The sequence below is a fragment of the Bacillus rossius genome, chromosome 1 (genome assembly GCF_032445375.1).
Source record: "Bacillus rossius redtenbacheri isolate Brsri chromosome 1, Brsri_v3, whole genome shotgun sequence".
NCBI lineage: Eukaryota > Metazoa > Arthropoda > Insecta > Phasmatodea > Bacillidae > Bacillus > Bacillus rossius.
This window is the reverse complement of record NC_086330.1, coordinates 286982907-286999431: the sequence shown is the minus strand read 5'-3', so window position 1 is coordinate 286999431 and position 16525 is coordinate 286982907. Positions and strand designations below refer to the sequence as shown.

Genomic DNA, 16525 nt, shown 5'->3' with positions numbered 1-16525 from the left:
AGTGATCCACTTAGCTTTGAACGAAAATAAAATAGTTCACATCCAGGTTTTTAGGTATATACAACCACTGTGTCCATCTGTGCTGTAAAATGTTTTTTAAGTAATAATCCCGCGATATTTTCTATACGGTTTATGTTTTTAATTTTTGATGTGTAACATCTTAGCTTTCGGTATACAGCATTTGGTTGGAGTACTTTCGTGAATACGATGGAAGTCAATGAACGGATATGTGTAACAGACGGTGCTGCTATTGACGCGAACCAAATATCACAAAGTCAAAGGGAAACTTTAGAGTATAATCTATTTAATGAATTTGAACAAGATGGGCAAAATATTGTAATAAAATTCTTTGCATAGAATCAGGTCCAAAGGTGGGATTTATTATTTTTTTCAGTTATTTTTCACTTTTATCGGAGCAGTTTCATCACAAAGTTTAAAATACCATCCTGCAAATGGGATGATTCGATGGCCGACGTAGCTTCACTGGCATCGAATTTTAGCGGCGGGTGTGGAAACTACTTGAGATTATATTAATACTGTCGTGAACTGGTGCATCGGTCCTACTTAGTCATGGTGCCAATCACAGCCATGGCTCCTGCATAGTTAACAACCTGCATGATTAGAGCGTATAGGCTTCGGCCTGAGACGCACTTAGAGTTTTCTCTATCCAGACCCCTCCCGCACACTCAAAACTTTAAGTTAGGTTAGGAAAAAAATTGTAATAACCTCAGTAGGTAATTCTACCCTAATGATGGTGATCGTAACATCGACCTAAACGTCGGTGATATATTCGCCTTGGACGCGGCTACAACCCAAAAGCCAATCATCTTCAAAACCATATTTAATTGTTTATAATAGGTGTCTTCTATTCAACAAAGTATTTTTGACGTGACGTCTAATAAATCGATGAACGCCAGCTGCACGCACGGAAGTGTCCCGTTACGCACATTGTTCCGTTACGCTGTGTCCCGTTACATTCATTGTTCCGTTACACTGTGTCCCGTTACGCTCATTGTACGCTTGCGCCGCACCGACAGAAGTGAAAACTTAAAACTTTGTTTATAAATGTGTAATATGAAATAATTTCTACGTCAAATGTACGATAGAAAATAAATCTGATTACTAGTATAATTTCAAGTATTTATTCTTTTATTATTAAAATAAAAATGATTCAATTTTAATCATAAAAGTATGCAATCATTTCATCAATTTTTTGTTATGACGTCACGTTAAACTATCGTCAGTAAACCGACTTTACAGAAAACCAATTTTTTGGTTGGTTTTTATAAACTAAAGACAAATTTTTATATCAATCCCAGCATGTACTGAAATCATAAAAAAAATGAGCTATCATTTTCGTATTAATCTTTCGATTGTGACCATTGACTTGAAACTCTTTCTTTCTAGTATATAATTCATTAAATCTCTAAAAATAATTTTACTATCCAAAACGATGTGAAACTTAAGTTTTTCAGGGTTTCGCAAAAAAAATACTTATATCTATCGATTTTAAAATGATGTATTCAAAGTAAAGACTTTCAAGACTAAGATGAAACCGGCTAATCCAAAACTGTATACCACATGATTTAAAGCTTTCAGTATTTGCTAGGACTGACAACAATTTTTCCTTATAGTTCGTAAAAAAACATTAACAAGAACTTTTTTTTAGAAAAAATGTGAGATAGTATTTTAGTACACGCCAGTGATGTGTAACATCTAACCTCAGGTAACGACCAAATTCATGTGTTCTCATGCTGCGAATTCACTTTAATACGAAACTCGGACACGATAATTAACGTTAAATGATTTTTTTTTTTAATATTGCGAAGTGAAATACTATACGCAAAATGTGTTTCCAACAAAATTTCTGAACGCTAATCACACGTAGTTTCCGCACCCGCCGCTAAAATTCGCTGCCCGAGCATCTACGTCGACTATTGATTCATTTGGCTAGCAGACCGAACCCCGTCTTTGAACTTGATTTTCGACAAGGAATTTCATTAAAATACTGCCCATCTTGTTATAATTCACTAAACAGTTAGTACCATTATGTTTCCCTTTGACTTTGTGAAGTTTAAGTTTTCACCATACGCCACAGATGGCAGTGCAGTGGTTACACATTCCCGTTCCATGCGATTTCCGTTCCGTTCACGAAATTACTCTTACCAAATCCCGAGCAACGAGGGCTAGGATGTTACACATCAAAAAACTTTTTATAAACAAATAAAAGCGGCCATATTGCGAAATTATTTAAAATCATGTGGGAAAAGACGAAACATTATAAGCAAAATAATGAAAGATACCGCCTCCTCGACTACGGGGTTCTTCGCGTGTGTGCGGCCGAGCAGATTTCCCGGAGCGCAGGATGACGCGGCAGTGTCTGCTGCCATTTGAGCCCACGTGACGTGACACCGGCCCCAATAACCACGGTGTAGCGATCCGCATGCTTAGATTGCAGTGTGCGTTTGAATGGGCATTTACTTTCTCTTTCCATTGCACGATTTATGCTGTTAGCACTGTCCTCTGTTGCCGTACGCACGCCATAAAACGCAAGAGTTTCTGACACAACTTCGGAAGTTAGTGAAAATTTGTTGAATTTATTGGAAAAATTGTATTTTGCAAGGTAAAATTTGGAATGGGAATTGTGGAAATACATTTTCCTGACGTATTTCATAAAGAGCATCATCTGATAATTTACATTTGTATTTATAATTGAATTGATTGACGTAATTAAATCTAATTGACTCTAATCAAAGTAACTGAAAGACGCCAACTTAGTGTTAACCGTTTCTGTTAACATTTTGATTATATAACTTAATTTTAAGAAGTTTGGCTTTCTCAGCACAGCACATACTTAATTGCATTCCTTGTTATTATAAGTGACTTACTTCTAAAAATATTTTCACCCGTGAAATAATAATTGTTTTTTAACATTTAATTATATTTTTTTCTGTTAGAATGACTACAGCTGTACGAATGCTGTCAGTAAGCACTATTTATGGTCATAAAAATCATGAAATAGTAGAACTAATATATATTAAAACTTATTATGCTTAACGATGCTATACAAAATAAGACTGAATGTTAACAAGCCGATAGTATCAATATGTAATATGTATTGCAATATGTATATCAAAATCGCCAGCTCACGCTTACTTATTCCCTAAGAATGAAATATCGAGTAAATGAATACCGAAATAAATTCGTTTCGGTAAATTAAGACCACGAGAACGTTACGCATAGTGCATAGAGAACTGTAAATTTCACGATTATTTTTTTCCAGTGACAGGACAGACTCAATAAACGAGTTCATAATTCAGTCATATGTCATGTTCAGTCATGTTCATTAGCTGCTGCCACCTTCCTTTCGGGACGAACATGATTCATCAAAATGTATTTTATGGGATTGTCATTGGTTTATAGCCACTAAAGTATTTTTAAAATTACCTGTAATTCAATTAGAAGGGTCAGTAAACAGTACAGTTATCTGCAATCTGGACTGCCAAAAATTAATAGCGCCAATTTCGCAGGTTTGTGATTAAGCAAAGTTTAACAAATCCAGCTTATTTTTTTTTAAACTTAGAACTTAAAATACATCATTACCTCTCTTACGTCTACTGTAATATTAATTCATTCTAGTTTTTTCTATGCGTCTTCTTTTATGCCATGAAACGCTAATGAGTTGCGACCGCAGCTCAAGAAAGATCAATAAAGCCCGAAAACTGGAAGAGACGGGAGAGAAACTTAAAAGGTAAACGGCTTCGTCTTGTGAAATCTTTTGCTTGTAGTAGCAAACTCGCAGACCACTAACTGCGAAACCGTAAAAATGAGAGGCAGGGACAAAAAAAAACAACACTAATTGGTGATCCTTTCGTTACGTTTGGGACAGTTCAAATCATTTTACATTTAAATTTCATTACGTGCAATAAATACCAGGCTAGATATTTGGGAAAATTAAAAAAAAATTAATTAAAATCGTTTTATGTCTATATTTACGTATTATAGCAATTTTTAATTTTCCTAGGATAAAGAGATAAAAATAAATACTAGCTTTCCCGTGTGGGACAAGCAATAATAACTACCATTTATTCACTCGCACCACTTTATGTTTATAAGAATTAAAAACTAAAAAGAGATTTGTTATTTTTAAAATTTTTACAATTATCTTAAGAACATTTATTTAATGAGCTGTGGAAGAAAATCAAACTCACAACATTTAAGCAATTATATTATTATTAATTAACTCTGTACACCCAATGACATATTTATTACATTAAGTTGTTGCGCGGGGTGTACGACCGGGACGTCCGAGCCTCGTGCGGCCTCGTCCAGTGTAAGTGGTACCGCAGTACGTCAGTCGACTGCCGCGGTTACGTAACACGTGACGTCACTCGGCTGCCGGGTATATTAGCCCGCGCACGCGCCGACTCGCGAGCTTATAGCCGGGCTGCACACCTGAGTCTTCTACCTTGTCGAGCGGCCCAGCGGTCGCTACAGGACTTTGTCGCCGTTGGTGGTAGAGCGCATTTTCGGTCTCTACTGTTAGCACACAAATGATATCCTGTTTACCACGGACTCCGACGGCTGCGATTATAAAGGCAAGTACTGGAAAGTCTGAGGGGCAGAATCGGCCCGTGTCCACCGTTGTGTTTTGACGTCTAAAACTATACGCGTGCTTAATGAACTGGGACGGTGTTCGCTAGTCTCCCCCCCCCCCCCCCCACGGAAACAGCGACATCAATAAATCGTATACAGGGAATGATACCTCACGAGGACAATGAACAGTGACGTATTAGGTTAAGTAATAAAGACTCGATAGTATATTGTAGGAGTCAGTAATTAATATGTTAAGTGTTTGTGCCTGCTCCCGTTTCCATAATAAATGTAGCGTTTTGGAAAGTGACTTAGTATCACCTGCCTCTCTGTCACCTCCTTTTTCCTTAATTCAATGTTGCCGGTTGGCTCAGGCTAACCCCCCACAACAAAGTGTTCTTAAATAAGTTGTGAAAAAAACAAACACATTTTTAATTTCCTACAGATAGCAAAAGGTTGGACTATTAATAAACACATAATATAATATAATGCCTTGAAAAAACAAATACAAAATGAAATCATAATTTTTTTGTGCTCACGCAGTTATGTGAGTTCTGTGGAAATGATTTTCTTGTACGCTTTGCAACGCTATCCGGAGATATGGTGTCTCCAGCTCTCGCCACACGGATAAGGCATAGATACTGAGGTTATATGGGTTTTACTCCCGGCAACTTAATAACTGAATTATTTTGTTTCGCAAATGGGATAGTTGGTGGACTTTGTCTTCCGCCGATGGCTTTTCTCGCGGTACTCCTGTTTTCCTTTCGTGCATTCATTCCTGCAACGCTCCATCTTCATCTCATAGCCTTTCGTCGTCTCTAGAGCCCTCCATTGTCGATGACGTCGAGTTATAGTTAATTGATCCACAACTTTAGGAGGACAACACTACACTGTGCTGCGTCGAAACCACATGCGTCGACTGCCTGTATATCTCAGTTTTCCATAACGCAGAGTATTTCAGCAAGTGGTATGCAAAATCGAGTTATTTATCGAGAATTGAGCCGAGGAAAACCAATTTCTATTACGTAAGTTTTTTTGTAGAATTTGTTAATGTATATAATTTTTGAGTCAAAAGTAATCGAATGCCAAAATGGCAGCCATTCATAGACCTGCAACGTGCAACTCATCTTGAATCGTGTACCTGACTTGCCGTAATAATCGAGTTTTGAATCGATATACGGGTGATAAACCGTACGGTGCACATAATCTGAAATTTAATTTTTACTTATGCGGTGCATGTCTTGACATGCACACAGAATATTGAAATACGTATTTTTTTCTTTACATCCTGCAACCAAGGGCGTACGCGGGTGGGGATAGAATATATGTAATATATGCTCCACCCCCAAGGCCAAAATCCTAAAAAAAATATTTATAAATCATAAGAATTAGAACGCAAACAACAAACAAAGTGCTTCCATTTCCCCTTCCTCCACACTTCCACGCAAAGTGAAATTCTGTGTACGCTTCTAACTACATCTTTGCCCTTTAGGAGTCCAGATTCATATTTGCATATCTCTGTTCATTAATGAATAAATGATGAGCAGGTCATCATACACACAAAATAGTTTTTCAGGAAAATAAATTTGACGATCTTGTATCATAGAACATTTAAACAAATAATTCCGGATAAAGCGTTTGCGTAATGGCAGAAGGGGGACGATTATTTGTATTAACATTAAGAATGGATGTATATATTTTATCGATTAGCTGGTTATGTAAGTCAGCGACATTTAAAATACTGTAATGCCGGAAGTACAACAGCTCGTTGCGTCCGTCGGCCACCGAGCGATTTACAACGCTCCGTCCTTCCGTCATAATATTCTCCCTTATACATGCTGCTGCTGTTGGGAAAACTTAAATTTTGGAGAAAATATTTACTTTTATAGTTAGATTAGTTCAAAAGTCATGTAAGCTATGCGCTTATAACTCATTAAATCAATATTTGTGACTATGGCAATTTTTTTTTCAATATTTTCAGAGTTATCAAGCGTAATTAATTACACTTCTGTAAATCGGACAATTTTTTTTAAACAAAATTTTTAAAATGTGTTCAAACATGATTAAAAAATAATTATCCAAGCATATATAGAATTAAACAAACTTCCAACACTCCTAATATATTAACATTTCACACACAAATCCGTTTCAACCATTTAGACGTTATAAGTATGAAGTTACCAAGCTTTTGATGAACGGACAGACAGATGGAATTTTACGGACGATGTGATTGGCTGCAAGTCACGTGATTGACGCAAGTAGGACGGACGGAGGCGATAGACTATTGTAATTCCGGCTTAAATCCCAGTCTACAATGGCTCGGGAACGGAGACGGATTTCCCGAACATTTCACTACCGCGTCGTGCTGCTTCCACAACGCATAGAAACGTAAAAATGGCAACCAATACGATTGCATTTCCATATTTAGAAATATAAATTATTTAAAAATTATATTATGCTTCAAGACTATAGCATGGGTAGAATTTACATTTATTATAAAAATTAACCATAAAGTCAACATAAAGCACTAGAAATGCTTGTACTTGAAACAATTTCCAACGTATTTAGAACACAAATAAACATGGCTACCCCCGCAGCCAAGTACTCGACTTCTATTCGTCCCACGGAGCAACATAAACAGAAGAGCCCAGCAATGCTGAGCTAATCCGTACGGGTCCGTCTCCGTTTCCGTGTCATTGTAGAACGGGCCTTTGATCGAAAAGAAATTGCATGAAATCTTGCACCACGAAATTTCCCGAGCGAGCAGAAAACTTCGGACATGTTCGTTACGGATCAGGGGTGAGTGATTCTTGGGCTTCCGTTTTTGAAGACACGTATTTTTTAAAAAATGGTTATTCTGTTCGCGGAACGCGAGACATCGGGTAATACTTGGAGCGAACTCGGGTCGTGACGCAGTTAAAAGAAAACAAGAAGGAAGAAGAGAAAGGAATAAAAAAAAAAGGCTATCTGCCCGCCGCGCGTCGCAGGAGACAAAAGACGAGAGGAAATTACCGGAGCTCGGAGGAAGTACTCGGTGGAAGGGACAAACGAGAAAATTAAATCTCGCCCATTTAACGAAAGGTTTGGAGGAGAGGGCACGGGTGCAGCGAAGGGAAAGTTTGGAGGAAGCAGAAACACGTGCAAAAGAAAGGAAAGGAGAAGAAAGAGAAATAAAACTGCTAAACGTATGTTTGTACTGTTTATGCTTAGCCGGAAGATTTACAGTTCGCTGCAGTGGCGTTGTATCAGAAAAAAGCTGAAAATGCCTCTTTGCTAGCACGAGGAAAAATTAACATGAAAAAAATACAACTTGAATTAATCTCAGTCGTTTAGTGATAAGATGATAAATTTAAAAAAAAAAACATATTGATATACTCGAGAAACCTAAACATATAACGAATAGGGGCCTGTAGAATTCACATCACTGTTAGATGACAGTACTGAGTGCTAATGTCTGTACAACTGAATTACCTTCCTCATTGACTCACGGGTTAATTGCTCGGAGAGAAAGTGAAATGTTTGGTCAGCCAATAAACAAGTAGAGTCCAAACAGGCACCAGAGAACAACCCAAATTTCGCAGGTCCGTACTAGTAGTAAGCCACTCCATGGTCTCTACGCCATAAGTGTGTTGCAACCAGAAAATATTTCACATATTGCCAACTGAAAAAAAGAGGGGAATGGAAGCACAAATCCGGACTAAAATACAGGGAGGTGAAGCCAAGAAGGAGGAGAATACAGCTGGTGCTCCAAATTGAAAAGAAATGTGATTTTTTTAAGCTCATGAAATTTTTTAACTATATGATATACCATCGCGTTGTAAAAAGAAAATGTACGGTTGTTGGTCTAGGTTATTGCCTACAGTGATCTAGAATGTTAATTGGCAGTTGTCTAGGTTGTTTCCTGGCAGTGGTCTAGGTTTTTGCTTGGCTTGTTCTAGGTTGTTGCCACTCAGTGATCATCTATGTTGGTGCCTGGCACTGATCTAGGTTGTTGCATGGCAGGGGTCTAGATTGTTGCTTGGCACTGGTATCGGTTGTTGTCTGGCAGTTTGTTAGGTTGTATCCTGGCAGTGGTTTACTATGTTACCTGGCAGTAATCTAGTTTATTGCCTGGCAGTGGCTTAGGTTGTTGCCTGGCAGTTGTATAGGTGCGTGCCTGCAAGTGGTATAGGTTCTTGCCTGATGGTAGTCTTGGTTGATGGACTTTACTTTTATCAGCACATGCTCCATCAGGACTCTCTTCCAATATATTGCTATTGGCAGGATATTTTTTCAGCACATTGTTAGATACCTTCATAATTCTAACTATTCTCAATAAACGTCAGTTAAACAAGTCGATGTCAAATGTTCATTGTCTGCTACTCCATCCGGGTCGGTCATGATTATTTTAGATCAGTGTTGGCCAGCTTTACTCTTTAAGAAAGGAAGATATGAGTTTTTACATGTATAAAGATACATTAAATATCGAGCAACATTTTATTGCTGTCGTATTATATTGTAAAATAAATTATAAATACAATATGTAGTATGATTTAAATCACTATTTTCATAATATACCATTGTTTAATTTTCCTTGTACATTATACAGAAAAACCGAAGAACGAACAAATATAGATGAATACGTTTTCTCTGACACACAGTAATGGCATATGTCCAGAATAAAGATTTAATTACATATTCTCCATTGCATGAATCATTATTTGAACTTATTATATAGCATTTTTTGAGAGAAACTTTAAAAATAATACTCTCTTAAAAACAATAGTTAAAACTATTGAAAGAATAATTTTTTAATCTTACAATAATTAACTTTAAGAAATTACATACAATGACAAAAAATTAATAATATTTTTTTCAATATTTCTGTAAGAATATCATAGATTTTTAACAGTGGCTGGTGACAACTTATTCTAGGTACAATTATACAAACAAAGGCGTCTAATACAAGACATTTTATTTGATAAGATTTCATTATTTTAGGATTCTTTAGACGGGCCGCCAGTCACCATCACTGTTCCAGTTGATGATTGGTTTAGTTTGTGATTGGACTACAGAGTGAGCCTGAATTCGACCGACGAACTTCGGCAAACTACGAAAAACTTAAAAACACATATACGTTTTTCATGATCTAAAGTACTTCCCAAGACTGGTATGTATCTTTGAAGATGGAGTTGAACACGAATTTTATTTAGTGGAGAAGGTATTTAGGTAGAACAATGAGCTTCTGGGTTATGTTCAACTAATTGCAGTTCTACAACCAAAGCGAATTTTGTCACTGTAGCAGTGTTATTTCATTTAATTAATTAGGGACAACACCTTTATTTTTGACACCCTTTTGTTACGTGCTACTACCCACAATTATTTCAATGAAGTTATTTTGTGTCAGCGACAAAATTCGCGGTGGTTGTAGAGCTTCATTCAAATAAAAAAAATGATACAGGCGCTCAAAACTTCCATCTCCAATATATACTTAAAACTCTAACACTGACTGACAGGCAACGCACAGCTTAAACCGTTGGGTCTAGAAGCACGGCATTTTAGCATAAGAGTTCCTTATACATCGTAAGTGAACACTGAGAAAGAATTTTTATTCATCCTCTAAGGGTGTTAAATAGGGGGTGAAAGTTTTGAAATTCCCATCGGGTACAGTAACATTATTGTCCAACTCCGTCTTCAAAGACGTAAACCATCCTTGGGAAGCAATTAAGATCATAATTGTTAAAAGTTATTTTGTCGTGATCACGGTCATATAGACAGGTCAGGCAACTTACCTTTATTCTCCGTCGGCTTAGTGAAGCTCGCGGCGGCCTGCGAACTAACGGCGTTAGTAGTAATTGAACCCATCATTAACATCATGTTAAATGGGAGTTTCTTATAAAAATAGGAATATTCTTTTGAAGGTATGTTTAGTTTTAAATTTCGGTTACATTTTAGGATTTGTAATTTATTTTGGATATTTGTTGGGGTTTAATGATTGGCGATACCTTGTAACTTTTCCACACCTGTAAGTTAAAATTTGGAGTATTGAGACTGCGTAACTCAAATAAACTGGAATCTCTCATAAGAAATCAATTTTGAAATGTTAATTGCGTATTCGTTTGCTATAGATACATTAAATATTCAAGAAAGTTCCATTCTTTCAAATGTGACTTTTAATTCAATAAATCTTAATTTTTTTCGAATTAATTAAGATATCGAATCCTAATTTTCCTGGTATCTCAGCATGCTATTTTTTTCTTTACACCGAGTCGTTAGGTGCGTATTAAAACGAAATTAATTTGACAGTTTTTAAGCTGTAATCTTCATTACAACCAAGCGAAATTCGTGAGTGAGGCTTTATTCCATCTCACAACTTCAACTTAACTGACAAAAGAGGAAAACATTCTATTGGGCATTGGTTAGGCATTTAACAAGCATTAAAAAAATGAAAGAATATAAATCTTGGGGGAAAAAATTTCGAAAATTGAATCGGAATCAGGAATATGATATAAGTTATGAAACTCCCACTGAACACAGTGTTGATGAGGGGTTGCAGCAGTCCAGGCGGCCGCGAGAAGGGCGGCCCGCACTGACCTCGCACGTGCGCGCTGGTCTCGGCGAGCGGCTGCTCCGCGCGGCTCGGGCGCAGGCGCAGGGTGACGTTGCGCGCGTCCCGCCGCCCGCGGCCCAGCAGCGACACCAGCGCCGGCGCGGCGCGGCCCGGAACTGCCAGCCGCGGCGCCGCCACGGACACGCCCCTGCGCAGACACGCGCCCGACACCCTCTGTGACTGCACTTGTACACAGCACTGGGACATGGGTGCTCCTGCGTGTATCCAGACCATACCGCGCATTTCTCATCATTTTATATTTTAAGAGATGTTTCATTCAAGCATAACTATTTTAAACCAAGAAAGCCATAATCGAATAGACAATATTTGGACTTAATTTCCCTTTTATCGTGCTTATTAACGCGCGGAGTTAATACTGGAAAGCTATCAGGAAACTGTTTACGAGGGAAAGTGTAAGTAAGCTGACGATACAGCGACCATCGCACCATTCTGCACCCGAGGCGCAGCACCATTCGGCTAGCTAGCCCCGGGGTTCGGTCAGGGGCTGGTACGAGGCTGCCACGGACGCTTCAACATCAGCGGCCCCCCCCCCCCCTCCCACCATGCGTCGCAGCCGACGGCCGTCAAGGATGGCAGTACCAATGGACGCGCGACTGGAAGCGCAATTAATCATTGTTAAAATATATGTCTACTACCAAACTACCCACTCACCCAACCATCTACTCACTCGAGGTTTCTCGGCTGCAGCCAATAGCTGTGCAAGCCCGTTATCCTTATTTAATACCCTTCATACCCACATACCCAGCTTCCTCTATGATGCCCATGGAGGTGTTATTCAATGGAGTTTACTCTAGAGTTGAAGTCACTCTGGCTAGCAATTGGTCAGCAAGAAGAACTGTATATCTATACATAAAGGCTTAAGCTTAAGGTTGAGTTCATAGCTTGAAAGGAACTTGCTAAGAATAATCGTAAACATTCCATCATGAAGGTAGTATTAATAAACAAAGATGCTAACAACACATGAACAACGAATTAGCGTTATAACTTCATTACAAAAGCAAATGTTTGCTGTTAAGATGAAATAAGGGGTTAGGGGGGCGTCCTAATGTTGAATTCAATCATTAATAGGACAAAAATAACACACAACCTCTCCACAACTTGTTACTTCCATGACAGGGAAAATAATGCCGTCTGAGGTTAGGATTAAACTATAGACTAAACATTGGTATGGATTATGCGCACAAGCTGCGTTGTGGAAATATTTACATTCCAACTTCGATCTACCTATTGGCCAATAGAACTGTCAAGAAAGGTGTCATGACGGATGGAAGTTGGTGCTTCGACGAGGAAACTCTTTATCACTGTCACCCTGCCGTCCCACCAGAGGGAGTCTCGTTGCTTGCACTGGGAATTAAATGCAGGACTAGTTATTCTCTCGTGCGCCATTATCTGTTGTTTCCGTGTGCGAACTCCCCATCTCCCAGGGCTTAGAGGGGGGGGGGGCGGGGACCCACACGTTGTTAACAACCCCCTGGACGAGGCGCAGGTAATAACCTCCTGTATAATGAGGCGTAGCATCTCACCCCTCCCTGCCATCAATTTCCCCGACCCCCCTTATTAGACACAATCTCGCCCCTGCTGCGAAGTGCAGGGCTGGAGCGAGGTATCTGTGATGACTCCGCGGATCTCCAAGGGAGGTTAGCTTGACGAGGGAGTAGGTTTTGCACGAATTTTTCCCCTCCATCCCTCCAAACAGGGGGTCTTTTAGCGAACTGACAAACCCAGGGTTTGCGAGATAAAAAGAAATTGTTGGCGCGGCAACCCTTTTATATCCGGATGTTTGGGCGTCGTCAGCATATTCCTCGCCTCCCGCTGCTAACGACCCGGGCTTGCGTGTCCCTAGCCAGCGTGCAACCGCCACAGTAGGGGGTGGGAGGTGGTGCTCCGTTAGGCCAGGCGGACAGCTCCCCCTTAACCAGGCACTCATTACGAGCAGCTTAGCTCCCGTCCTCCAGGGCTCGCGGGGTCAATAGCGCCCCAGCACATCTCGACATTGCCGACAGTCACTTCTGTCTCCTGTACATCACACCTCAACATACATTGGTTTGGGGCTCACGTTTTATTACTAAACGAGTTCCACTGTAGTCATTAGTAGAGACCGGAAAATTTTGTAGATTCATTTCGTGAAACGCTAAAATTCAAATAATTGTAACGTTGTGCTTTTCTTTCTATTGTTGTACTATTAATATAGGAGAATTTTTGGCCAATTAAAGGCCCTCAACCAAAGAAGTATCGAATCACAAGTCACCCAGTTGAGACGCCTCACAAGCCAGCAGTTAATAAACCGGCGACGTTTGCCCGAGTGTGTCCATCCTGGTGGCCATTGAAGCCGAGAATTTTTCCAGTCCCCCGTTATGTGTTAAAACACTGTAGGCGCTATGTACGAATGTATGATGATAGGGAGTGGGCGTTAAGTCAACATGGGAACGAGTACCAAACATTCTTTTCTATTTGAATAACAAACTAATTGTTTGGTCTTACTGTAGTTAAGCGTGATAATGGGAATTTTATGTATCTTCCTAACGGTTTCCTTTCGAACATATAAATACAATTCAAAATTGTGATTTTATACAGCTACGGCTTTTTTTCCTTACCAATTGCTAACCAAGGTGTCTTATTAGAATTTAAAACAGAAATCTAAACCATAGACTAATACCTCGAGCGTACCATCACCTAGGTTTCGTGCAATAAAGCCCACTTTCGGCACACCAATCCAAAAAATCTGTGTGGAAAAAAGCTCTTTCTGAATGGTCCACCAAATTCGTAAATGGCTTATCTCACAGACGGCCGCTAATCTCAAGGATGACACCACTGGCGATTGGCACGCCTTATTCCAATCTAATGAGCTTTTGATTTATTAGCGAAAAATACTTCCCACTACTAACAAGCCTCTTAATGCATTTTAATTAACAACATATGTACTTTGGTGTCCATCTCTATTGTCAAAATAATAATTTTCTAGTGACAAAAACCTGTGTTCTTTGAGTAGCAAATAAAGCTGGACTGCTAAAATATATGTGTGCGATGAACTTTGCGTTTTTATCGATCCAATCCATTTGATGGTAGAGTATGTGTCCAGTATTAATATTATACAGATAGGGGCAGGCATTTTTCGCGAAAAAATCTGTACGCTTATTTGACTGCAACAAGTTATACCCGCACCAGCGGTGTCTTCCTTGTGATTGGCGGGTGTCTGCGAGAGAAGTCGTTGCCTTATTGCACCAAGCCACTCAGAACGGGTTTGCTCTTCCGCATTGAATTACTGTGATTGGTGTTGTTACAATTGAAATAAACTCGATCAATAACGAAACACAGACGATGATACAGTGTTTTAACTTTCATGTTGTCTCGAAATCTTTCCACGAAACATGCATGCCCATTATTATACACTATCTTTAAAATTTACAATACCAAAATTATGACAGCAAAAAAAAACAGTATATAAATTTATGGCTAAAATTAAACCACCAGTCGTCTTGATTTGATATATAGGTAAAATAATTTGACACTAGATAAAATACTTAATTAATATAAAAATTTATCAATAAAATATGCTTTATTGACACATTTTGCAGCTTGATTTTATTTCGCACATGCTCACCTCTGTTAATGGCACAGTGTATTCATCAATGCTTTGTCTCGCGAGAAAAAAAGTCTGATTTTGTGGAAGGAATGCATGATGTAGACGCTTTCGCGAGTAGAATATTTATTAAAAAAAAACATAAACTCAAAAAAGAATCAGCGCAAACGAGAGACGTTCTCTCGTCGCAGTGGAAAGGGAGTGAAGGGGGTGTCAGTAAATTATGCGGAGCAGGGGTGGGGGTAGCGTGGTAGAACCATAGCATGAATTATTTATTGCACTGGGTGTGGAGGGGGAGGGGAAGCGAGGGTTCTGCCGTCGGCGAGACGAGCCAATTAAAGAGAAGAATGAAGGCCCTAGCCGAGAGAGTTTGGTGGATGGGTGTGGAGGGGGAAAGGGAAATGTTTGCACGGATTTCTCGACCGCCCGTTAGAACATTCCTACAGACAGGTCGCAAGGTAGACTGAAAACATTTATACCTTTGCATCACTTTGTTATTTTTTTATACAGATTAGTTTTTCGGATTTATTTTACGTAAGGCTAGAATCTTTTAAGAAAAACTTGCACCTTATGTTGCTTTTGCTATTGGTAGAGCGACGATTATTTCGTGGAAGTCATTGCTTAGCAAAGTACAGTTGAAGAAAATTTATGTCTCCTACATGGTGTTTGAACTACAGTGCTCACTTAATACCCTTGACAACTTTGAGTCAGTTACAAACAAAGAGAATAAGTGGTTACCCAGTCACTAGTACATTGTAAATTTTTATAATGGAACAGAAATATTAATGTAAGCTACAGATATTTGAAAAAATAAAAACAACGTTATCACAACAAAATAGTGTTCACAATAATACTGGGTTTGGATTCTTAGCCAAGAATTTATGCTTTGTATTTTTCCAGTACCTCCAATAGGTAAAGTTAATTGTAAACCGTTCTCTGAATAGCGTTCCAGTATTAACTTCGGTCAACAATACGCATAATCAGACAAAATAAAGTCGAATAGTTTTATATTTTTTCATATTTTTCGTAGTTTAAAAAATTTTGCTTGAATGAAACGAGATTAAAAATTTAAAATTATGTGTCGATTTCCGGAAGAAATACTCAGTATTATCTCGGAAAACGTATTTAATATAGGTATGTGTTTTGGATCCTGCCCTTACACCAGACTAGAACGTGAATTACATAGGTCTCTACGCATTACGTGTAACCCACCATAGTTTGTGACTGGTCATCGAGCAATGAGCAATATAAAAAGGGCGAAGTACGTAAGTGGAGTTTAGACTGAAGTGAAAATTAACCACGAAATAATCGTTCCTTTACCTACTGGTTCAAATTTTACCTGGACGCATCTTTGCCAATGAGAAACCCTCAAATCAAATATACTTTCGAGTCAGGCTCGGCTCAAGGCAGTGGGTCAGCGCCTCGTAGCGAGGCTGGCCCCCGCTGCGCTGATTGCGAAAGGGGGGGGGGGGTGCCTGGACTAGAATTGCCGACACTGCCGCGGACCCAAGGTGTCAAATACGTAGGGGATGGAAAAATTCGCACTTCCAATGACCTCCAGGATAGACTCCAAGATCCTCTGCACACTAAGGAGAACATCGCCTGTTCATTGGCCGCGGACTTGCGAGTCTTCTCAATTGGGCAACTGGTGAGTCGATACTTCTTTGGTCGAGGGTTTCTAACTGGCCGTGATTCCTCCACGTTAACTGTGGACCAATAGCAGAAGAATCGGAAATTTGTAA

General features: G+C 39.1%; 1 protein-coding gene across 1 annotated transcript in view; it reads right to left on the bottom strand.

Moving 5' to 3' along the window:
- LOC134527568 (C3 and PZP-like alpha-2-macroglobulin domain-containing protein 8) overlaps positions 1 to 11967 on the bottom strand; it is a 148675-nt gene extending 136708 nt beyond the window's left edge. Inside the window, exons 1-2 of the mRNA XM_063360357.1 lie at positions 11945 to 11967; positions 11167 to 11330 (exon numbers count right to left, since the gene is read on the bottom strand). Of these exons, the coding sequence (XP_063216427.1) occupies positions 11167 to 11330; positions 11945 to 11967 (187 nt within the window). The remainder of the gene's footprint in view (positions 1 to 11166; positions 11331 to 11944) is intronic.
- Positions 11968 to 16525: the final 4558 nt, after the last annotated feature.